Here is a 26,612-nt window from a genome sequence, read left to right as displayed (position 1 = left end):
AGGCACTGAGGGGTAGGAGGAAATGGCAAAACATTTAAGTAACCTTTTCCCCTGCGCACGTTTAGAACTGGTAGAGGGGCCATGTGCCATTAGACATTTGGAGTAAATGTCGTTTTTATCCTGCCTTTAAAAGAGTTCATTTATTGCGGATAAGGAAATAGATGCTGAGTGAAAGAGGAAAACATTATAAGGGAAATGTTATGTTTGGGGATGGGAAGAAGCTGCCTTCTGAAGAGCAAGGGCACCAGAGCGGGAAGATAGATGTGTGTTCACGCGGTAATGAAAACCAGAACTTGCACATTTAGTCCAACCAAGCTTTGAGAATTGTCACTCTTTAGGGTGGAAAAAAGTTCAGTTTGCCTTAATTTTCCTTTAACTCTTCCTACTTTTAAACTCTATTTATTGTTAGTGTAAAAGACTGGTTTTCACAGATGTTGTGGATTTCACTATGCAAACAAGCCAGAAGGGTTTATCCCCTCTCCTACCTGTTCATTGTGCACGAGTTCTGTTTCTCATGAGAACACTTCATCAGAAGGGGATGGGGCTGCAGATAGACATGCAGTCTATCACTCTTTTTTTTTTTAACATCTTTATTGGAGTATAATTGCTTTACAATGGTGTGTCAGTTTCTGCTGTATAACAAAGTGAATCAGCCATACATATACATATATCCCCATATCTCCTCCCTCTTGCGTCTCCCTCCCACCCGCCCTATCCCACCCCTCCAGGTGGTCACAAAGCACCGAGCTGATCTCCCTGTGCTCTGCGGCTGCTTCCCACTAGCTATCTATTTTATGTTTGGTAGTGTATATATGTCCATGCCACGCTCTCACTTCATCCCAGCTTCCCCGTCCCCTTCCCCGTCTTCTCAAGTCCATTCTCTACGTCTGTGTCTTTATTCCTGTCCTGCCCCTAGGTTCTTCAGAACCACTTTTTTTTTTTTTTTTAGATTCCATATATATGTGTTAGCATTCAGTATTTGTTTTTGTCTTTCTGACTTACTTTACTCTGTGTGACAGACTCTAGGTCCATCCACGTCACTACAAATAACTCAATTTCGTTTCTTTTTATGGCTGAATAATATTCCATTGTATATATGTGCCACATCTTCTTTATCCATTCATCTGTCGATGGACACCTAGGTTGCTTCCATGTCCTGCCTATTGTAAATAGAGCTGCAATGAACATTGTGGTACATGACTCTTTTTGAATTATGGTTTTCTCAGGATATATGCCCAGTAGTGGGATTGCTGGGTCGTATGGTACTTCTATTTTTAGTTTTTTAAGGAACCTCCATACTGTTCTCCATAGTGGCTGTATCAATTTACATTCCCACCAACAGCGCAAGAGGGTTCCCTTTTCTGCACACCCTCTCCAGCATTTATTGTTTGTAGATTTTTTGATGATGGCCATTCTGACTGGTGTGAGGTAATATCTCATTGTAGTTTTGATTTGCATTTCTCTAATGATTAGTGATGTTGAGCATTGTTTCATGTGTTTGTTGGCAAGCTGTGTATCTTCTTTGGAGAAATGTCTATTTAGGTCTTCTGCCCATTTTTGGATTGGGTTGTTTGTTTTTCTGATATTGAGTTTCATGAGCTGCTTGTAAATTTTGGAGGTTAAGTTTAAAGGAGGCCTCCAAAGACTTAAACTCAGCCCCCTGCTGTGTTTTGATCCCATGCAGGTGACTCTGAAGCCTGAGCAGACCATTCTGCCCCTGGTGGATGAGGCGCTGCAGCACACAACTACCAGAGGCATCATTTTTCAACATCCAGAGATTGTTGCAAACATGGATCTGGTGAGACAAGATCTCCATTTGGAACCTTTTTATTGGAAACTTCCAGAACAATTTGAAGGAAAGAAGGTAAGGATGAGAACTTTGAAGTCACATGAGAACAAAATAAAATATGTTTTTAGAATAATGCTATTTGGAGATTTATCTAACTCATCATTCCTCATTCTGTTTTATCAGTTGATGGCCTATGGTGGCAAACTCAAGTACACAATCTATTTTGAGGCCCGGGAAGAGACAGGTTTCTCTACATATAACCCACAAGTTATCATTCGAGGTGGGACTCCTAGTCATGTGAGAATTATCATCAGGCATATGGCTGCTCCTCTAATTGGCCAGTTGACAAGGCATGAAATTGAAATGACAGAGGTAAGGTGGTTAGTTTTTGGGTGCCAGGATGCCAATGGATTTGCAGTCGGTTTTGGCAAAGTGGTTTCTTTTCTTGTTAACAGAAAAAATGGAAATATTATGGTGATGATCCTCGAATTAGTAGAACTGTGACCCGTGAAGACTTCTTGGATGTACTATATGATATCCATTATATTCTTATCAAGGCTACCTATGGAAATATCATGAGACAAAGCAGGTAAACTATAATGAATATCCAAGTTAATTTCTTATTCTAGAGTCTATAAGAGAGATCAGTAAGACATCAGACAAAAAAGATTTAAAAGTTTGGTTTGGGAGTGTGATGATAGAAGACTAGTCAAGGATGGCGTCCAGGTCATCTGGTGGAAATTACTGCCATTCCCCCCAAAAGGGAAACAGAATCAGAAGCAAGATTAAGGGGAAAAATATTGAATTGATCTTTGACATGGTGAATCTTAGATGTCAGGCAGAAATTCAGGAGAAGATGCCCTGCAGGGTAGAGAGAATTCACTGCTGTGCTATAAATAGGTTGCAAGATTGCTGAGAAGGTATCCTCCTTCAACCATCAGGGGAACCAGGCAGGGCCAAGTTGGTCCTGTCTCTCCCAACCATATGCATTCTCATCTGTTCACCCCAGTGTGCCATACTATATTGCCATTTTCCCTGTGCCTTATGATGAGAAAAGACTGGGAATCACATTGACTAGGAAAGTACACGGAAGAAGAACAAGAATGAATGTCATGAAAGCCAAAGGATGAGAATACTATAAGGGAGTAGGTATGGTTTTTCGTATGACCCAAAGAGGACAATTAAAAGGAGGCTCTTTGAAACTGACACTTAGGATCACACTGGTGACATTCATAATACCAGTTTTAGTGAAGTCCTGGGGCAGAAATAGTCTCAAGGTTTTGAGGAATGAATGGGACGCAATGACCCTAATATTATGAATGTAGACTATTGTTATCCATGAACAAAATCATAAAAGGGAGGAATGAGGACATGTCAAAGGTCAAGGGAGGATTGTTTAATGGGAGAGAGAAGTAAGCATGTTTATATACCATGGGGCTGGGGAAGGAGAGGAATTAGTAGCAAAATATAAATTAAAAAATGATAGAATAAAGAGAAAATAAATAATGGAGAAGCCAGGATACTTCAACATCATGAGTATACATGAGTATACTTGAGGTCATGTGCCTCAAGTATAAGGGAAAACTTATCTAATGAGATAAAATGAGGAACTGCACAGATGTAGCTAAATGTATGCCATGGAGGTAGAAAGTTGAGTTGAGTCCATACACATAGTCTCAACTTCTCTGGCATATTAGCTTCTCTGTTGTGTCTATAAGAATATGAAATCAATAGGTATTAAAAATAATCTTATATAACAAAATAGTAGATCAGTGCAGGAAAACAAAAGAAAACAAAATTATGAACCCTCTCATTGACAAACCAATGAATATAAAAATACCATGTTTCACTTCGTCCCAGCATGGACTTACATATACTACCATGGACTTATATATACTACTATGTAAAATACATAGCTAGTGGGAAGCAGCCACATAGCACAGGGAGATCAGCTCCGTGTTTTGTGACCACCTAGAGGGGTGGGGTAGGGAGGGTGGGAGGGAGATACAAGAGGGAGGAGATATGGGGATATATGTATAGCTGATTCACTTTATTATAAAGCAGAAAAGCAGAAAAGCACCATTGTAAAGCAATTATACTCCAATAAAGATGTTAAAAACAATAAAATAAAAAATTAAAAAATAAAGAAAGAAAATAAAATACCTTAAAAAAATACCATGTTTCAAATGTTTACACTGTTAAACATGTAGCAGAAAATCCTTTCTTTGTTGTAGAAGGTCCATATTGCTCTTCTGATTGTACCAAAAGTAGGGACCAAATCAAGGACCAAAATTTACTTTTAAGTCTATATTGTTTTGATTTTTTTCATGTTTCTCATTTCTAACAGGAGATTCTTTTTTGTTTTGTTTTGTTTTGTTTTTTACAGTAGGTCCTTGTTGGTTATCTATTTTAAATATAGCAGTGTGTACATGTCAGTCCCAAACAGGAGATTCTTTTATATGAAATAATTTAAAAAAACATATACCAAAATATCTTGTCAGTTATATTGTTAATTATTTTAGAATTTCAAATGTAAATTAGGTGACAGAAGCCAAAGCAGGTTTGCATGTCCTAGAAGACTGCAGGTGACTTTGTGAGTGTGAAAATATGTTATTTTGAAATTGTTCCGTGCTTCAGTAAAAAAGTTTGGTAGTAGAGAGAACATTTTGTTAGTGGATCTGGTAGAAACAATGTTGTCATGCATTTTTTATTACGCTTTCTTTGCCTCTCTCACACCGATTCCACCCTTCTTCGCTGTAAGGTTGCTTTTTTCCCCATAAGTCTCTTTCTCTTATCACTTTATTTCATATACCTCACGAAATAATATCCTTTGGCTTAGGAGTTCCTTTTTTTAAACACTAGAGTAAGTAAACACTTCACTTTTTCTAGGCTCAATAAAAACTAGAGTGAACATCTAGTAACGATAAAAACAAATAAAGCAGTGGATCAGCACTTGATTTTGTAAGACAGTGGAATTTTGACAAAGGTCAGAGATATGTTTGAGTCTTCCTCTCAAAGTAGTTAACGCATAACCCTGCATCTTTATTCAGTTACAAATTTAAATAGTCTCAGAAGCAGAGAGTTTGTTATACATGTGGTTTGAGGTTCTGACTTTGTACATATTGCAATGCTGAAATTTTCTTTTTTCTTTGCTTTTGTCCTCTCTTACATTTATTTGAAGAACTTAACGACTTTGTTTTTCAGTATTCATTTAAATAGATGCCTGAGTTTGGCCAAATCCCTGATTCAAGCAAAACAATTCCTCTCTGATTCCCTGAGGAAAAATAATGATGTGTTGCAGAAATGTCTGTTGCTAACACCATTCAGGTTTCACTTGGTTTTTAAATACTCACTAGTCTGTTGTGTGCATGCATGTGCCAGAGAAAGGAAGGTGATGCTAGAAACTCCTCAGGTTATAAAATGCCATGAGATACTAGCAGAGATGACTTTGCAACAAACACCGAGTTACCTTCCTACTCCCTCAGAGAACCCAGAGTCTTTCTTGTAAGACTGGAGTGGTTCATTTACAGATCACAGCTGCTGTGCGTCCTATAATGAGGGGAGCATGAAATCTGAATTTTAACTGAACATGTGTTTCATAAAGGCTGGCTGGTCTTCAGATTGTAGATTATAATGGGAGCCAAGTCAGAATGCACATTCATAATTCAGTGTCAGTAAAACCTACCTATTCTCATTATAAAGTTTATGATTCAAGCTCCTTAAGCTATTAGAGGTGCGTTTTATTGAAGCACAACTATTCATTGTCTCATTTAAAAGTTTATTTGCAGAACATTTCATGTTACCAGTTAGTCATGAAACAGTCTGAGTTTATGGACTGTGTATTTTTTTTTTTTTTTTTTTTTTTTTGTGGCTGTGTTGGGTCTTCGTTTCTGTGCGAGGGCTTTCTCTAGTTGCGGCGAGCGGGGGCCACTCTTCATCGCGTTGTGCGGGCCTCTCACTATCGTGGCCTCTCTTGTTGCGGAACACAGGCTCCAGACGTGCAGGCTCAGTAGTTGTGGCTCACGGGCCTAGTTGCTCCGCGGCATGTGGGGTCTTCCCAGACCAGGGCTCGAACCCGTGTCCCCTGCATTAGCAGGCAGATTCTCAACTACTGCGCCACCAGGGAAGCCCGGACTGTGTATATTTTTTAATGTATAATTTCAAATTATTACAAAGGATATCAGCATTTTTATTGTGAATAATTTTTTTTCAATTATAAGGACCTTTCCACCAATAGGAAGGGTGGGTTAAGTTACTTGAAGGATTTATTCAGTAAAGTTAACAAAAGACTAATTTGAGAGGTTCTTTATCCTCAGAAAGATATCAGTATTACTAGCTTATGCTCAGTCGTTTCCTAGATGGTTTTCTAAAGTTCTTGAAAGGACGTTCAGAGATTCAAGAGCAAGAAATTGGGACCGGTTGCAAATTAAAAGCAATTTCACTAGTAATGACTGGCGATTTTCCAACAGGGAATGACCTTGGGTGGTCTGTTTGAAAGAATGAAAATGTCTAACTAATTGGCCATGTCTACCTGAAGCCACTCATATTTTTAAAAGTGGGAGGAAAACTCTTTATAATAACTTCTCAATAGGACATCAGACATCTAATTTCCTAAACGCTTTATGGTTTATGTGAATATTTTGCTAATGTGTAATCTCACCCTTTGAGGAAGCAAAGATGCTGGAATAAGATGTGGCACACGGAGCCCCTTCAAAACAATAGAACAAGTTTGTGGTTGTTGACAAAACCTTGAGAAGACCCTTCTTTCAGGATTGAGTGTTTGCTAGGTAAGCTTAATTTACTGGTACCCCCATCTAAGTATTTGCTCGCTGTTCCAGGATTTCTGAAATCTCAATGGAGGTAGCTGAACAAGGACGCATCACAGCAATGACTCCTCCAGCTCACTTGATAGAAAGATGTGATTGTCCCGCAGGCTATTCTGGCTTGTCCTGTGAGGTAAGCTGGCTCCAACTAACCTTCTTAAGCCCCACTCAACCAGCCAAATGGAAATACTCCCAGGACCACCTTTACTGCAATCAGTTTTACTTTCAGGCATACCCTCAACCTATTTTATCTGATCTTCCACTCACAATTGAGACGCAGTAAGAAGACCATGATGTCATTGCTCCCTAGAAGTAGGAATCACAACTCAAGGGAAATATCTAATAAAAATGAAAAGATTTGTAAAAATATGAAACAGTCAGGAAATAAGAATGTTTTCTAAAGGCCCCTTTATTGTAGCTGATCTGTTTTCTTGGCACCTTTTCTGAACAGAGACATTTAAACTGCAGTGATTATGAGACAAGATTATATTGGGATTTGAAAGATTGTTTTTATATAGAACATGACAAAACTTAGGCAATAAATATCAGACTGTTCCCTTTAACACAGGCTTCTCAGAAGGACATAAATTGTTCCAATAGTGCCACTGTCACTCAGTCATTATATTTTTAAAACTGCATTTTTTACTTTCTAGGATATTCCTTTGACTATCTTCAGAATTGGTCAATTTTCTAGATCTTCATTTTGTGGAACCAATTTAATTTTTACAAATATTAAATCTTCATAGGAAGAGTATGATCTAGGGAGAGGTGGAATTGCTGAAAAAGTGGCCTGGATTTGAATCTCTACTTCATCATATACTAAGACTGAGACCGTGTGCAGCTTGTAAACCTGCTTAAGCTTCAGCTGGTAAATCTCCAAGCCCCTGAGTAACTGCCACCACACTCACCCCTTCTCCTGTAGACCCTATAGTCCTCTCCACAGTGCAACAAATAAAGGCTGGCCTGGGAGGGGCCTCCAGGACCTGCTCCAGCCCTACAGCGTGGATTCTTTCCCCTTAGTCAGATTGGTTGGTGGCCACTATGTACTAGTTAGATATTTTTAATATCTCCCGTACCTACAGCCCAAGAATCACATGAAGGCTAAATGAACTAGAACTTAAGCACTTATCACAGTGCCCGGTAGTAGTCATAATAATAATAATAATAAACTCAATATGGTTAATAATGTTATTAATGGAATAAGTAGTTATAGATCTAATGATTGATTTATTTATAAATACAGTTGGCCCTTGAACAACATGGGTTTGAACTGCCTGGGTCCACTTATGTATGAATTTTTTTCAGTAAATATACAATGGACCCTCCACGGGTTTCCAGGCCACAGATCCAACCAACTGCAGATCAGAAATTCCATCCGTGGTTGGTTGAATCCACTAACGCCGTACCAGCAGATACGAGAGAGCCGACTCTGGGACTTAAGCATCGACAGAGACTCATGGAACTAATCTCCTGGCAGATAGTGAGGGAGGACTGTAATTTTGTATATCTTTTGTAAATAGGATTTGAGAAGTTTTATTAAGTATGGCTCAGAAGGCAGGTGAAGTACACTTAAAAACAACGGATATAACTCTCTTGAGAGGTGGCATGGTATAATGAAAAGAAAAAAGGAGTTTGGTCTCGGTGAATCCTCCCTTCTCTACTTGAACAGGACATTTGCTCTTTGTTGCTGAACTTTGGGGTTTTCGTACCCATAGAATCATCATGAGGATTAATTTAAATGAAATCATACATATAAAAGCTCCTTTGTAAATTGAAACGTCATTCAACTTAGTTGCCATTGTATGAATTCCACACAGGTCAGAAAAAAATTTCATAAGAATAACTGCAAATATCTGTGAAATATCCTTGGAAGAATTTTATAGTTTTGTGACTGCTCTGAACAGCAATATTTATTTGAGTGTGCCTATTTTGATCTAATAAATGACCAAATAATCCATCTCATTATTAAATCATAACTCGTACATACACATGTATACATTTATACATACACCAGTAAGTATATATATTGTACCTATATGCACAACCCAATATGTGTGAAATATATATATGCACGCACATTGTAGATGTGAAAAATGAGGCAGTGACAGAGGCACGTACAAAATATGCTACCTTTCCAATGAGCATGAAAACGATAAAAGATAGAATTTGAGATTTTTCTAGACAAGAGGTGGAATTTTATTTATCCCAGGGAGTGTTTGGCTGTACTGCTGTTTCACTGTGTAACCTTGGTCAATGCCTTAATTGCTATAGGCCTTAGTTATTATATAGTTATCCAATCTATAAAATTACAGGTTGGGTTTTGAAGTTCTAACATTCTCTAATTCTGCAATGTTATTTTGCTATACAAGATATTAAGTAGTCGATTGACCTTAGCTATCTTGAAGAGAAAGTTACTATAGCTATATTTTTCTGCATTTATTTAAAGAATACTCTTCACTTATGAACAAAAATATTAGCAGAGTAGCAAATTATTTTAATGCAATCTACCTTCCATTCCAGATTTGAAATGTTACAATTCATCTTATTATGATCAGCAGGCTTTTTAAATAGTATATTCTAAAACATACTTTCCCATTAATTTTAGTAATTTTCCATCATTATATGAAAATATAAATTAGCCAATACAAATACAAATAAAGCCAATGATACATGAAGAAAATCAAGAAAAACTAGAAACACATATAAACTATTATCTGCATTGGTGGCTTCACCTATGTCCTGTGAATTTCACTTAAGCTCCTGTTGACAGACAATAATTACAGTAATATCTTAGAGGAGAGATTAGGGAATAAAGACCTATCTCTTATAATAAGCTACCTGAGGTTTTCTCCACAACCCATTGCCTCTAATCCATTATACATCTTATTTATAATTCATCTTGAATCTAAAGTGTAATTACTCAGGCATAAAATCTAATCATCAAAGCAAGAACTAAGGACAGTTTTGAAATAATACATCCCATTCTAGTAACATATGCTTTGGGTCATGAATACACGAAGCAATTCCTTTACAATATTTTCACCAAATGTAAGGTATTCTAGAGACATTTGCATTTACAAGCTACTCATTTCATGTTTTTATCCAGAAATGTGGTTGCAAGGAAACAAAATTAAGTGTTGGTTACCATTGTAAATATAGCCAGTTGTGAAGACACTTAGCCTTGCCTGTTACCTGTAGGGTTATAACACTGTAGCCCTGTTCATTAAAAATGTCAGTTCTAGAAATGCCTACTTATTATAATTTATGATTTGAAGTAGAGACTAGGTTACCTTTAGAAGTCAAATAAAGAACACAATTTCCTCACCACATTTGTTGGTGTGGGAGCCGTTGAGTTTACTGTACTTTACCTAAGCTACTCCTCACTGTTGTCTCGGTTAACATTGTTGCCTAAACTGACCTAAACTCAGGTTAGGTTGTATGTAGAAATGGAAACTATTCAATGCTGAATATGTGGTTCTCTGCAATAAGATCATGGAAGTCAGAAATTCACAGGTGATCTGCTAATGATATTTTGCTCATTTCATCTTGTTTCCCCTTTCCATCATGTTTTAATAGGGCTTCTGGCTCACAGTTGAATGGCTAGTGTGTACTGGATCACCACTCACAAGCTGTCAATTGGCTATCAACAATAATTTTTTAAATCCTCAAACAAAAATCCTCAAACAGTACCTATTATCAACTCATAAAACTCAAAAGACAAAATAGTGAGACTAGACTTTTTTTCTTACACATGCACATTTCTAGGGATGCTCTTTACCACTTCAGTTGCACATGGAAGACCCAAAGACTCTTTTCATATACATTAAAATATTAAAGAACGTGGTATGGGTAAGTGGCATACATTGTAATTTTGTTTCCCAATGCAGTGTAGAACAATCACTGTTGCCTTTGTTTTCAGTGTATTCTCGATGACTGTATCTAAAAAATCATCTGGAATAGAGGCACCCATATTGATTTATTGTATTTCAAGCACTACACACACATCATCTCATTTAATCCTCACAACAACCCTATTAAAAAAACACACAAAACTGACCATTTATTGAGTGCCTACTGTATCCTGCACAATGTCAAGTGCATTCCCTAATACACTTACACCAACATCATTGAGCACATTATAATTCCCATTTTATGGGTGAGGAAATGGAAGCTCAGGCAGGTTAGGAAACCTGCCCTTTATCACACAGTTGGAAAACAGCAAAACAGCAATCTGAACCTACCTAAGTCTGTTAAAAAACCTAGCTACATTAATACTCAACTAGTAAGTTATACAACATCCTTAAATTGCATGTGAGGAAGCTTCAGCCCACAGCATTTAAAACCTGCGTAAGTCATATGTAGTAAGTGGTGAAACAGGAATTAAACCTAGGATTGTCTGATTGCAAAACCCATGTAAAGATACAAGATAGTGTTTTTACTGGCCACAGCACAAGTATCTATTTTTATTGTTAAACTCTGCGTTATGTAACCCGGCACCTGGAGCCCGTTGGCTCTGTACTCTCTTTGTCTCCCATTCCCTTCTTTCCTCCCTCCCACATTTTTGTGCAATTTGATTCTAACATTATGATGGGATACCATATTATGAAAACAAATTAAAGATGGAAGGAGAGCAGAAGAAAATTGAGCTCTGAATAATTTCAGCACAAGGCAAGAAGAGAACTTTGGAAAAGTTTGAGTTAGGAAAAAAAAAAAAAGGATAAGATTAGGACAGTGTTTATGTACTTGCTTTTCTGTAATTCTTTATTTTGTTCCAGAAAGAATTTTAGATGGGACTTTAAAAAGTAGCTATTATCTTTCCTCTTTTTTTCCCAACTCAAATATAATCATTCTCATGAATTTTGCCCCAGTTGACTGACAAGAAAAACGTCTGATTTTGAAAAACATCCTCAAATATTTGAAAAATGGAAAAAATAAATACAAACAGCGTCCACGAAAGGAGGAGATTAAAGAGAAATAAATATGTCTCATTCCTTTACAAAGTGTGTTTGAAGTTTCTAATTCTTGTGTGGCAGAATAGTCTCTCTCTCTCTCTTTTTTTTTTTTTTTTTCTCCTAACTCAGAAGTTTAATCTATAAGGACACAAAATTAATCTAGAGTGTTAGAACTGTAGAAACTTCAGAAATCAACTGAGTTAATACATCTGCTCATTTGTGGGATGAGGAAACCACATCGCAACGACACCAAACGACTTGCCTGTATCCCTCAGGCAAAATGAACTAGTAAAATCAAGGCTTCCATATTCATTGATGTTGCAGTACCAGAGTGTGTACGCCCTTCAAAGACACACATTCCCAGCAGGGAATGAGGAATGTGCCAGTGACTCTCAATCCTGGCTGCTTATTAGACCCTCCTGGGAGTTTTACAACAAACCCTGGCCCTAGTCTCCACTAATTCTATTAGAATCTCTGGGGGCAGAGCCAAGTATCCGTATTTAAAGCTCCTCAGACGATTCTATGTGCAGCCAGGGTTGAGAATCACATAGACAGGCCTAAAAGCTTCCACACAGGGCTTGACTTGGAGCCCGGACTTTTACCCGCACTGGAGTGCTTTTCTACTTTGTCCTACTCTTTCCAGAGAAGAGCCATAGTAATAAGAGAAACTGGGTGTAAACTTCACCTGCAGTGCTCACCTTCTTCGGATTTCAGTCCATAACATTGAATTTCATATGATTCCTCAATGAAAAGTACCGTTTCTTAATGTTATTCTTCTTCTAAGACTTTTTTTTAAACTTTTGTTTGATACGAAAAGTAGAGCTAGGAACTCTCAATTTGTGTGATTTTTAAAGACACACACACACCCCCCAAGCAAATACACCAGTAAAATAACAATAATTATATGAGTATCCAAGGGTGAAATCTATATAAAGCAAATCCAATTCTATTCTACGGTCAGCACACACCAGAACTGGTACAACTCATACTATGTAACATTTTTAAACACGCCTTGGATTGTTTCTTCACTTACGCTTAAATGAATTCCTCAGCCATAATTTCCAGACCTTATTTGGTAACAATGGCAAAAATGAACCTTGATTTTCAAGAATATGAATAAACTTATTAAAATATCTTAGGTCCACTATAAGACAAAAAGGACTCAAAATATTTTGAATACTATTCCCAGTTTTATCAGCTTGCTCAAATCCAGGATATTATTAAATCTCATTAGAATTTCTTATACACTGAGATAAAAGCAGAGAGACTCTTAAATGCTTAGTTGAAGTACTCTCACATTATCCAAATCAAAACAAACAAGGAGAGTGCTGACTATTGATCGTTTTTATTCTAAGGAGCCTCTACATACTCCACTCTGGATGTCCTAGTCCTGAACCAAAAGGATGCAAAGGCATTAAGAAGTTCTTAATTCACTATTTTTTCCCCTGCTTATTCAGCAATCACTTTTCTCATCAATGGGAGCAAAATATCCTGTGAAAAAATTTTTACATTGCTAATATCCCTTTATAATCTTCAGTGGAATCTGGAAAACTAACTCCTATCCCTTACTCGTAAATCAAACAATGGCTAATAAATGCAGCAGCTTTGCACACTAAGAGATCTGAGCCCAAAACACAAGACTGTTCTCATTCCCTCTTCAGAACTATGGGCTTTCTTCCAAAGAGCCAGAGATGTTTCTTGATACATTTACATAATAAACCCGAATGAAGATGGAAGTCTTGATTTTGCATATGTCAGCTTTGCTAGCAGTTTCCTGTTTGCTCTCAGATTTTTATTGCAAAATGAAAAAACTAGATCAAGGAAAGATACATTTTACTGGTGGCCTAATATTCCCAAGACATGTAGAGCTTTTATTATTTTGAATTTCTTACTTTTATAGTCTTCAAAATATACCGATATAAATAACACGACCGTGACACTTTTTTATTTATTTAATTTTTTTCTGAGTCTCATTGGACATTTCCTAGTTACCCATCAAGCACAGTGGAAGCAGATTTTAGGTTGTCAAGGACATTGGAATTCTCTCTTTAGTCCATATGACAATTTTATTTAAAAACAAACTTCTTTTTCAAGAAAAAGAAGACTATTTGAAGTTTGTCCAGGCTGAGTGGTATTTGCAAATGACAGCTTTCTTTGCTAAAGTCTGATGACACAGATGCTGCTTGTATACTCTATGGACCAGGCAGAATACACATTAGGAATCAAAAGTGACATTCATTGTTTCTAAGTGGTGTTGCCTTTACCGCTGATGGGGGGAAAGAAATCCTTCTTTTTAACTACTGAAGAACCCAAGTGTTCCTAAAGAAAGATTTCCAAGTTGGCTGTCCTAATTGGCTTCGTTTTCTTTCAGGCATGCATGCCAGGATTTTATCGACTGCGTTCCGAGCCAGGTGGCCGTACCCCTGGACCAGCCCTGGGCACCTGTGTTCCATGTCAGTGTCATGGACACAGCAGCATGTGTGACCCTGAAACCTCCATATGCCAGGTATTCATCTGAGCCTTTCTTGAACAAAGCCCATGTGCTCATTTCTCTTTACACATATTCATATACTGAGTTCAGAGGTCAGCTAACCTGCAGGGGACTTAACTGAATGTGTGTGTGTGTGTGAAACAGAACGTGGGAAAAAAATACACTTACCATATTATGCATTTTTTAAAGTAATTAAAAAGTTATAACTGGAAGAACCACTGCTCATGTCAAGAAATAGTATATTATTATCAACAGCATCATAGTCAAATATCAGACAACACAACGATTTATTTAAAAATCACATGAGGGTATTTTTCTGATTATAAATAAAAATAAGCTCTTTGTAAGAAATTTGGAAATCATAGAAAAGTGTTAAGGAAAAAAAAGTCACCCAAAATTCAACATAAGATAAACATTTAATATTTTATGTGTTTCCCACCAATTTTATGTATGTGTTTATAAAGAAGATTTATATAACACCATAGGTGTAGTTTTATGTTCTGCATTTTAAGAAATGTACATATCATGAGCATATTATGTTGTTAAATACTCTCTAAAATCTTTACTATCTTTGATTTGATATCCCATAATTTAACCATTTCTTTAAAAAATTTGACTGCTTTTATTTTTTTGTTGTTATTGCGTTCCTGCTAACACCTTGCTCTGTCACCCCTGGAACAATTAGGACTGTGGAGAAATTCAGGTTCCCTGTGTCACCACTTAGGGTCCCCAGACTCTAGTCCCCACGCAACTCTGGGTGTCTCCTCTGCTGAACTCATTTCCCACCTCTCCTCATCTCCTGAAACTCTTTCATGGAGCCTTGTGGAACTCATGACCAGACATCAGCAAAATCCCCTACGTAATCTCCCTCTTCTTTTGAGGTCCTCTTTATTTGCTCAAACTGAAACCTGGTTTCCCAACACACTACTCCCCTGGCAGTGCTCTCAAGTGGAAGCCACTGTTTTTTCTCACACTCTTCATTCCCCTGAGCCTGAGGGTGGGGCAGTGGCCCTGCTCCTCATTGCCACTTTCAGGTCATCCTTGTTTTCTCTTCTGTAACAACACCTAGCTTTGAATCTCAGGTCTCCATCCATTTGCCCACTACTCCTGCTTGTTGAAGCTATTTACTAACCCTCAGGTCACCCACCTCATTCCTTGAAGATTTTTCCTTTGTATCATTGCCGTCCACTCTAGCACCACTCCTATCATAATTCCTGGTGATTTTGATGCCCATAAAATGGACTCTTCCCATGTCTTGTCCTCACTCCATGAGCCTGTCTGAGAACTTGTCATTACCAGGAACTGAGTGCCTCTATAGTCTCAATGCCAACTATCCTCTCCTTTGACCACCGTTTCTTTTCTTTCCAGTTCACTTCTTCTTAGTACTTCAATGTCAACATTTTGTCTCATCATCGACGCTCACATCTTTATCATTCCTTATGTTTCTCATGCCCTCACTTTCTTAACCAGCTTAATATTCATGACCCTTTTTTTTTTTTTTTTGGCTGTGTTGGATCTTCGTTGCTGTGCACAGACTTTCTCTAGTTGCGGCGAGTGCAGGCTTCTCATTGCGGTGGCTTCTCTCGTTGCAGAGCACGGGCTCCAGGCGCGTGGGCTTCAGTAGTTGCAGCACACAGGCTCAGTAGTTGTGGCTTGTGGGCTCTAGAGCACAGGCTCAGTAGTTGTGGTGCATGGGCTTAGTTGCTCTGCATCATGTGGGATCTTCCTGGACCAGGGATCGAACCCATGTCCCCTGCATTGGCAGGCGGATTCTTAAGCACTGCACCACCAGGGAAGTCCCAAGACCCTTCTTTAAGATCACTGCTTTGTAATGTTCATTTCTCTTATTACCACTCCTTTACTTATGTTTACTCAGTGAATTCCAACTCCGGTTAAATCCTACTCCTCCAATACCTATGCCTTCTAATCTGAATGCGGCTGTGGAAAATAGTCGACTCTGCTGACTAGTCTCACCGTATGTTCACTATCACTCACTTCAAAGGGAACCTTTGTGCTGCTCTTCCATCATGCCACGTTTCTCCAGTCCAGTGCCTCTCTCACATTCCTGCGTGGTAATTTCATACCTTCTCATCCCTCTTCAAATCCCAAACCCTTCCCAGACCCATTTCCATCCTTACTTTCAGTTGATGGCCTTGTTTCTTCTTGTTTCACTGAGAAGTTAAAAACAATCAGAAGAGAACTAACCCAAGCTCCCACTAACACATGCAGCTGCCTTTCTGCATCTGTGTGCAATTACTCTGGTTTTTCCACCAATTTGGATGAACTGTTCTTGTTTGTAGAAAAGACCAACTCTGCCACCTATGCTCTAGATCCCAGCCCGCCCTCCCACTCAAGGACATCACTCTGATTCAAGGACATCACTCTGGCCATGCCTATTCTCCCCTCCCTTCTGAATCACTTTTTGGTACTTCTTCTATCTTAAAAAACATAAATAAACAAACAAATAAATAAATCTCTCTTGACTCCACTTCCCCTCTTGATTTTTACCACTTCATTCCTCTCCTTTCACATAGAGAAGCGTTTATACCCTTGTCTACAATTTCTCTCCTACCATTCTCCCTTGAACTACTAAAATCAGGCTTTTCCTCCACCATTGTATGCATACCAACTACTAGTGTTCAGCTCTTCGTTGTACTTGATTTATCAGCAGCATTTGCTCCTCTGAATCAGCCATTCCTCTCGAAGCTTTTGTTCAGTTTGCTTTTCTGGACATGATATTCTAGGGTTTTTCAAGCTAGATGGCTGCTCCTTCTCAGTCCTCTTTGCTGTTTTCTCCTCATTACCTGAAATCAATATACTGGTATTCCTAGGATTCAATCCTTGGAGCAATTTGCTTGTCTGACTACACTCATTCTCATGGAGATCTCACCCAGGCAATGACTTTCAATATCTATACTGAGATCTCACAATATTTACCATTATTTCTATGATTAAATTTTAGAGCCAACTCTTTAATCTTTCCAAAATTTATTATAATGTGGGGAGATAATTTTTCCTCAGTATGTTACTTTAAAGAAACATTTATTTGTTAATATTTCCTTTTCTCCTTGACACATCATGGTATCTGAATATATACACATTTGTTTTGTTCATTTTAAGATATGTTTAAAGGATCATCTATTCTTTTCTGCTTACCTTTTATTTCCTATTATAATGTTCTGATTACCTTCATTTTATAGTACGTTATAAATTCTGGTAAAGCAAGACCCTTTACTACTCTTCTTTTCCAAATTTTCTTAACTTGATGTACTTATATATTCTTCCAAATGACATTTTGATTCACTATTTTAATCTCTTCCCAAAAAAACATTACTGGAATTTTTATTGAAAATGCATTAAACCTGTTTGTAAAGAATTGCTATCTTTACACTATTCAGCTATTCTCCCTAAACCCAGGAATGATACTCTTCTCTATTCAAACATTTTATGTCTCACAGTTTTTAATATTATCTATATGGGCTATGCATTTGTTATGTTAAAATTATTGCCATTTATCTTACATTTTCTTTTTAATGGTGAGCATTACATTTTTTTGTTTCAGTGTATTTATTATCTGGTCATTACTGGTAAATATTGACAAAATATATTTTTTACATGTGTTTGATATCCAGCCACTTTTTTTCTAGTTCTAGAAGTTTCTTGCTTGATTCTTTCAGTTGTTTTTATATTTACAACAATAATATTTGCAATAACTATAATTGTGTCTTCCTTGCCAGAGCTATGTCTAGTATAATAATTTCATTTTTTGCATTGATTAAATCTCCCAAAAAATGTTAAATAGGAGGGTAGCCAGCTTCCTATCTTATTCCTGATTTTAATACGAAAGCCTCAGGTCTTTCACCACAAAGTATGATGCTGGTGATTAGTTTAAGGTAAATATTTTTTATCGTGTTAAGAAAACTTCTTTTTATTCCTGACTTCTTAAAGATATCTTCTTTCAATCAAGACAGAATATGGAAATTTATCATATGCTTATTTGTGAGGACTGGAGTGGAGGTGAAGGTCTTACCCATCCTTGAATTCTTGAAACAATCATGATTTGGTTTAAGTGTAGCATTTTTTTCACCAATCTACTGGCTTGTAAAATTGAATAGATAATTTCAAGGAGGTGGTTAACTTATGCATTCTTAAGTGAGAATTAAATGCATTTTTCTTTCTTATGCAGTCATTGCTGGAATTTTTAATAGTAATGTCACTCCATATGAATAATTTAGAAGCATTCACAAAATATACAGTTTAATTTCATTTTTATTTAGGATAAAAAGTTGCTGTCATTATATTGTCCTGTTTTGACCAATAGGCTATTATATCTATTTTTGTGCCTTAAGGATCCTTATTAGAGGTTTATTTTCTGAGATATCCCTAGATGAAGTAAAAAATAAATACATAGGTGCATCAAACATGCACAGCTAGTATAAATTGCTGTGCTCTGAATTTTTATATTTTCCTTCAGGGAACTTATAACTTCTGAATTTAGACAACTTTGTTTATCTTTGAAACAGCCCCATGAGGCAAATAGAAAATAGCTATTATTACTCCGATGCTATAACTGAGGCAACTGAAGCATACTGATTTCTTTACTATTTGTACTGTGTTTCCCAGTTTAATATCATATCCACTACACAGTGCAATGCCCTCTGTGTCGGTATAGTGGTTATAAGCATGACTCTGGTCAAACTGCCTTGATTCAAATCCTGGCTTCATCCATTTCGGGCTGTGTGGGCCTAGTCAATTTATTTAGCCTCAGTGGTGTCTTAATTTCCTCATTTATAAAATGAGGATAAGAATAGTACCTACTCATAGAGTTTTTCTATGGATTCAGTGAAATACTAGATAAAAGGCTTAGAACATTAATTAGCACATGATAAGCTCTATAGTAGAAGTGATAGCTATGATGATTGATGATGATAAAGATGATCATTACCATATATGTTGGCCACTATTTGTAGTCTAAGAACCAATCAGATGATAAATAATCAAAAATTGATGTAAAAAACCACTGTTATATCCAGCGCTATACTAGATTTTCTCACTTTTTTTTCTTTATTCCTTTCTTCAAAAATAAGGGGTAGAGAAGAAACAAAACTATAGAAAACTTCACAGGCTAGGCATTTCAACTGTTAAATAAAACCCACATCATTTTGTAAGTATTCTCTTCATAATTCCTCATGACACTTACAAGAGAGCTGTTGCTTCTTTGTAGGTGCTAATAAATCCTACACTTAGGCATGTTATTACCAATAGCTCAGTGACCATTACCCCTTAAGGAAAATTTTCTTCAGAATGGAGGAGTAAAACCTACATGATATTGAACCCCAAGCCAGAAGGGGGAGAAGAGGTAGGTGAATTAATACTAATCAGTACACACACACACACACACACACACACACACACACACACACACACAATCACATAGATAGATAGATAGAATTTTCATAGTTTATATAACACACACATCTATGCCTATATTTATTTATAAACATATATATTCTCATTTATCACTATAGCTCTATAGTCAATATTATTTCTCCTATATTTTATGTGGGAAAATTGAAGTCCCAGCTAGTGCAAATAACTTCTCAAGACCAAATAGTTTGTGAAAATATTATTTTCACTCTATCACAATTCTTATTTTAAAATGAAAAGGATAAAATAAATCTCTATCATTGATCTGCCCTGTTGTCTGTAACACTGTCAGTATCTGTGGTTAATCAATTAGCTATATCCTCAGTAAATAATCTCATAACTGTAATCTACTGTATTTAAGGTGTTTTATAAACCTTATCTTATTTAATCTATCTGACCTCTTACCAAGATAGGAATTATTAACATTTCATTATAACTGAAAATTAATCCTAAAAAAATTTAACTTACAGAGCCTTGGCTAAAAAGCATTAGACTCGGGTTTCAAATCCACTGCAGAATGGTACCTGGAGATTGTGAGAGAGAGTAATCACACTTTTAGCTGATTAAATGAGTTTGATTTGAAGGTCCAGGTGAATTATACCCTAGAATACTGATAGAATCTGCAGTGTGATTAAGAGCCATCTATGAAAAATATTTTCAAAATCATGAAAATATGAAATTTGTCACAGGATGGAAAGCAGTGAAATGTCATTCCAGGTTTTATAAAGGAAAGTATTGTAGAATATAAGAAACAGATTGATTTCAATCTCCAGTGAAGCATAAACAGTGCTTATTAGGAATCAGAATAGGTTCCCTCAAAATAAAACATATCAAACTAATTGCTAGAGTTACTATGTATATAATATCTGAGAATCTAGGTCCCTGAATCTCAGTATAATTTCAAATTCATCAGACAGTGTGATAAATCATATGTCAAATTTAGTAAAAATGGTAACAGCTACCATGTGTCCAACCTTATATATGTACCAGAACCAGGGCTTGCCACTGTAGATAGATCTTTTCTCATTTATTCTTACAGTAAATTTATGAGACAGACAGGATTATTCCTTCTAATACAGTTGATGAACTGATGCTGAGAGAAATTATATAATTTGCTTAAGTCATAAGCCTATAAGGGTTAGATCTATGGTTCAAACTCTGGTTTGTTTAAATAGGCATTTGATAGAATGTTTCATTATATCCTCACAAACATGGTTGAAAATATGGGCCAAGTGGTAATCAGGTAACAGAAGTTAGAAGTTGCTGAACAGCATGACCTCGAATAAGTTCTAGAGATGTCTCCAATGATGAGGCATAGGGTTTGTGCTTGACCCTGTCATGTTCAAAATCTTTATCAGTGATTTGGATGAGATCTATCAAATATTCAGATGACGTAAAGCTAGAAGTTTTACCTACTGTGTTGAATGGTGGTCAAGAATCAAAAAGAGCCTGGCAGGTGGAACTATGAGCTACAATTAACGAGATGAAATTAATAGAATAGGTTTTGAACTTAGGTAGGCTCACTTGTTTATTCATCCTTGAGGCATTTGTTAATAAGTATTTCCAAAGTTCAGGCACTGTGGTGGGTGCTGGGAGAATAATGATGAGGAATGTGTGAACTTTGCCCTCTAGGAGTTTATATTCTAGTGTTTAAGGGAAAGAACAAAGGAAATGACACATAGTAGCAACTTCTGTGAAATAGGAGTTCTTACTTGACTACAGATTCATTTGTACAAGATCAAGATCAAGGAAGGAAGTACGTTAAATATATTTGCAAAATTAATAATCTCTATTTTAAGAGAAATTCTGAGTAACCAGAGCTGTTAGCTGTTTAGCTTGGGAAAAAAAGGTATTTAGATTGAAAAAAGATTTAGGAAATAATAGTGTTCTTTAGATATTTGAGGACTTTCCCCAGGAAATGGGAATTAGACTTAATCTGCATAGCTTCAGAAGGCAGAATTTGGATCACTGACTAAAAATTAGAGTGAAACAAGTTTTCATTTAGCATAAGGAAAAACTTTATAGCTTGTAGTTATACAAGATGAAAAGGGCTGCCTTATAAGAATCCGTGCATTTAATAATACGTCAAGGAATGTGTAGAGGCATCCCTATAAGGAAAGAAGGTTAAGTAACTTCTCACCTTAGTTTTAAGATACCAAATATAAATATAATATCCATTTGATCTAGTGGAAAGAATATATACCACCAGTTTTCCCATGTACAAAAAACAAAAACAAAAACAAATGCCATATATTCTAATCTACTATTGAAAAGATAGTAGCACATATTAATCTTGAGATCATTAAACTTCTCATTAGGCATCTAAAAATATAAAAATTTTTCCTAAAGATTAATTTCTATACAAGGAAATATTATGTCCACTATTTCAGAGCAGACAGGAAAGTCATACGAAAGGTCGATGTCAAAAAGTTTCAAAAATAGCATCATGATTTATGTGCTGTGTTTGTGGACCTAACAGGGACATTTGATTCCGTTAACCAAGTTTAGTATGTCAGCAACCCTGTGAAAGATTGACTGTCCAAAGAAAGTTAAAATATTTGCTTTCTCTGTGAAGAAATTATACAGAGTTGTAGGTATAAAAGAGGCAAACCATATTTTTCAATCTCTGTATTTTTAGTAATGATTAGCATTATTTTGTTTTGATTCAGTTATCGATGTTATAGGAGGTTACATAAAATAACTCATGCAGTTAGTTTTTTTACAAAGGCAAAAGCTGACAATTATTGTTCTAGATTCCATGTATTTTGGGGCACATGTTCATTTCTATAACTATAAAGTATGTTCTTAAAACACTCCCCAGTTGATACTTATTAATCATTTGGCACCTTGCTGAATGATTTGAGACTGCAATTCATAGATAATTATTTTATCTTGGAACCATTATCACTCACCATGCTACTGTTAAATATGGAATGGCTACTTTATTGCTAAAATACAGTGGTTCCTTTGGATGATTGAATGAGAGAGGATTATGGTACTTAAATCAATATCCAAATACGACAAACCCTCTTTCCCTGCTAACCACCTTTCTGCAAAGTCATCAGACTTGAAGCTTGGCCTTTTTCATCTTAAGAAGCCTGACCAGTTTCCTCTATAATACCTAGAACATGCATTCATTTATTCAGTCGTTCAAAATAGTCATTGAATGTCAACATATTTCAGTCACTGTGTTGAGCTAGACGGAGCATTTAGCCCAGACTTGGGGCATCAGGGAATGTTTATTAGAGAAAACAACAGTGAAAATGAGAGCTGAATGAATAGGTGTTAGCCAGGTAAGAGGAGGAAAAACATTCCAGAGCAAGGGATTTGCATATGAAAAGTCCTAGAGGTAAGAGAGAGCACTGCATAATTTGAGAATTCCAGATGGTCGCATATGGGTTTAGCATAGAGTGCAAAGTTTGCAGTGGCTAGACAGAAGGCTGGAGGGGTAAACAGAAGCCAGATTATAAAGGTCTTCCTTGCCATGCCAGAGAGATGATAGGGACCACAAATGAAATGGGAAATGCAGGAGTATTAGCAGGTTTTAAAAGAGATGAGCTTGATTTTTGACATCTCAAATTCAAATGCTTTTGCATTATGCAATAAGACCTAGCTAAGAAGCAATTAGAAACATAAGTCTGGAACTCATTAGAGATAGATATCTAGGCAGAATATATAAAATTTAGAGTTTGGGGTACATAGAAGATAGCTGAAGTTCTAGTAATGGTTAAAATCACCAAGGTAGAAAATGTAGGAAAGAAAAGAGATAGGAGCCAAAATTAGAATCAAGGACCCCAATCTTACTCAACAGAAAGGGGAAGAAGAATCCGTGAAGGAGGGTTAGAAAGAGTAGCCATAGAGGTAGGAAAACGATCAACATACTGTACTATTAAAGAACCCATAGGAAGAGAAAATTTCAAAGAAAGAGTGGCCAGGAATATCAGCTGCTGCAGATAATTCATATATCATGAAGAGTGATTATTGTCAGTAAATTTTGATTTAGCAACAAAGATCTTATGCATGAGTCTGGACTTATCTTTCAATGGTGACATCAGAAGCCTGTTTGGGGGAGGGGAAGAGATAAGTTAGGAGTCTGGAATTAAAATGTACACACTACTATATATAAAATAGATAAACAACAAGGACCTACTGTATAGCACAGGGAACTATACTCAATATCTTGTAACAACCTATAATGGAAAAGAATATATATATACATTTATATATATATATATATAGAGAGAGAGAGAGAGAGAGAGAGAGAGCCTGTTTAAAGAATGAAGAGGTGAAAGGGAGATGAGGATGTAGAGACCAGCAATGTAAACAATGCTTTTAGAAAGCCTATCAAACATAGGATGGAAGTTGTCCAGAAACCCCAGAAATTTTTTTAAGATAAGAAAAGCTTGACCAACCTCAACTGTCAATGGAAATAAGCCATCAAAGAAGGAGAAAATGCAGGTGCTGGAGGAAATGGGAGACAGGAGGGCCTTCTTCCTAAACCAGAGTTTAGGAAGAGAGCAGCTTTAGACAGAGAACAACACACCACTTCTTGTGAACAGAACTAAATGTCGAAGGGATGGAAAGTAATGCAGACAAGACGGTGTGTTGTTTGGCAGGAAGCTAAGGGAACACCCAATAAGGACTTCCTTTTCCCTGAAAATAGAGGGCTAACATCTGCTGAGAGTGAGGTGGGGAATTAGAAGATTTGAGATTTGCATCCTATCATATAGAAAACTGGATCCATTTAAGAGTGAATTATAAAATCTATCTGTAAGTAACACAATGTATTTTCAAATATAGCACCAAAGAATGAAAAAAAAAAAACCACAGTATTCTAAAATTCATTGTGATAATGGCATGGTTTCTCCCCAGAGAGTAACATAAACATAAAAAGAGTCAGAGGAAGAGACTTCAGTTATTGTTTGTGGTGAATGACCACACATACCATACCAAACACTGGCCATTAGACGACACATGAAAAATAAATATGTTCTTCTAGATTAATTGAATAAAGCAGAGAGCCCAGCATATGGGCAATTTACTGTAGAGCCCACAGGTGGCTATGTGGTTCCAGCTGAGCTGATCAGGAGATGGGTTCACTAGCATATATATACCTTTATTTTGTTACTGACATTTTTGCTTCTTAACCTTTTAAAAAATACTATTTATAAGAAATTACCCTTCTGACCATTCCAAATGTGGTTTTACAAAATCAAGCTAAAATCCAACTCTAAATTCCTTCTATTTCTTCCTTTTTCTCAACTCCTAAAGTCAACTGTCCCATTTCCACTAAATTCCACATTTCTTATTTGCCATGTTTCTTATTTGCCATTTTAAAAAATTTTTCTAAAAGTGGAAATAAATTCTTATAGGTTAGAATATTATTTTACCTTTTCCCTCATTTGATTCCTCCCGGTGCCTTTCTCAGTACCTGGCTTGTAGCTCTTCCTAAGTCCGTATTGCGTGAGTAATTGCTAAATATATTGTTAAATAAAATTCCACTTTATGAGAATTTTAATTTCAAAACTGTTTACACAATATTCTGAAACTGTTCTCATTTTCTTATAGAAGTGTCTTAAAGCATATTACCCAAGTGCCTCTTACTATGCAAACATAAAAAGAAAATATTGACTTGAGATCCCTGGTTTTAGGTTGGGTCCTCTCTATCTATAAAGAATGATCAACATTTGGCAAGAATTAGATGAATAACGTTCTTAATGTGGTAACTAGGCTGACTTTTTTTTTTTTTTTTGCTATTTCTTCCTCTTAAAATATTTATGTTTTCCACCTTGGTTTGGTTTCAAAAAGTCCACTGATGGGTATGCACCAAGACCCCAGGACTTTTAGCACTTTTTTTAACACCTTGTAGAGAAGAAACATAAATAGCCAGATGATACGATAAATTTTAGAAATTTGTGAAGTCTATTCCCCAGATTAGAGTAAGAGAAAAATTAATGCAGAGATTGATGTAGGGAAAAGAGAACAGAAACTCTTGTCAGTATAGCTACAACAGCCCAGTATTCGTTTCTCAAATCAGAGAGCTTCTTTAAAAATATGTATCAATATGTTTAAGAACTGAGTTCTCGCTCAATGATGTGTGTGTGCACATGCGCATGTGTGTTCACAGGAGCACACAAACTCGTAGGTGGGGAGCTGTATGATAAATTACATTCCTTCATTAATTTAAAAACAAACATCCCTCTTCCTTTACAGAATTGTCAACATCACACTGCTGGTGACTTCTGTGAACTATGTGTTCTTGGATATTATGGCATTGTCAAGGGATTGCCAGATGACTGTCAGCAATGTGCTTGCCCTCTGATTTCTTCCAGCAACAAGTAAGATTGTGAAATATTACCATGTTTCCCAATCAGTAACACCATCTGTGTAGCACATGGGCTTTCTATGACTTGGCTATTCTTTTCATGTAGACAAAAATCTCAATTTAAGATAGATTTTTTAAACAACATAAAAACATGACAAAAGTGAGCACATAATACTCTATGGTTCATTTTTCTTTTAAAACTCTGTCCCAAATAAATAATGCTTATTAATTAAAATGTAAATACCAATATTAACTTATATTTATGAAATAAATAATATATGTACAAATGTGCATAATTTTATAAATTTTTAGAAAGGTCTAGTGTTTGCATATAGTTCTGCCATAAATTCAGCTATGAAGGATTGTTTGATGCATCTTATATAAATTTTTTAGCTGTTTCCATTCATTTTATGTGTTTAATTCATGATTGGTAAAGAATTATCAAGGAAATAATTGAAAAATAATGTTGTTAAAGAGGGTGACTTATTGTTATGCTCCAGAGTAAGTCAGTATCTCCCAGAATCACAACCCCCTTTCTGTTAAGATAGTCTGAGCTTGGTACCATGGAAACACAGCCATAAGGGGAAACAAACGCTGGCATATTTTATTTTAGTGCTGTCAGAACATTCTGCACTGTTTATGTATTGATGAAAACCCCTAGGTGTTTTCACCTACCTTTTTGCTAAGGCTATCTATACTTTCTGCTAAGTGATTTATAGACATCAATCTCCACATTGTAGGGCATATTTTCTCTAAGAATTTGCTTTTGAAAAGAATGTAGGGCACTTTGTTCAGAATTAGAATC

The 26,612-nt window shown here is 36.3% G+C and overlaps 1 protein-coding gene across 2 annotated transcripts in view; it reads left to right on the top strand.

The window, feature by feature from the left end:
- The window catches only part of LAMA2 (laminin subunit alpha 2), a 622,418-nt gene that overhangs the window by 427,469 nt on the left and 168,337 nt on the right, over positions 1-26,612 (top strand). For both annotated transcript variants that reach the window (XM_082475049.1, XM_082475048.1), the window contains exons 25-30: positions 1,685-1,864; positions 1,973-2,161; positions 2,245-2,378; positions 6,628-6,745; positions 13,936-14,070; positions 25,696-25,820. In XM_082475049.1, the coding sequence (XP_082331175.1) occupies positions 1,685-1,864; positions 1,973-2,161; positions 2,245-2,378; positions 6,628-6,745; positions 13,936-14,070; positions 25,696-25,820 (881 nt within the window). The remainder of the gene's footprint in view (positions 1-1,684; positions 1,865-1,972; positions 2,162-2,244; positions 2,379-6,627; positions 6,746-13,935; positions 14,071-25,695; positions 25,821-26,612) is intronic.

Source organism: Balaenoptera physalus (genome assembly GCF_965194825.1).
Source record: "Balaenoptera physalus genome assembly, chromosome: 9".
NCBI lineage: Eukaryota > Metazoa > Chordata > Mammalia > Artiodactyla > Balaenopteridae > Balaenoptera > Balaenoptera physalus.
The sequence above is the reverse complement of the archived record's forward strand: the minus strand, read 5'-3'. Positions and strand labels throughout refer to the sequence as shown.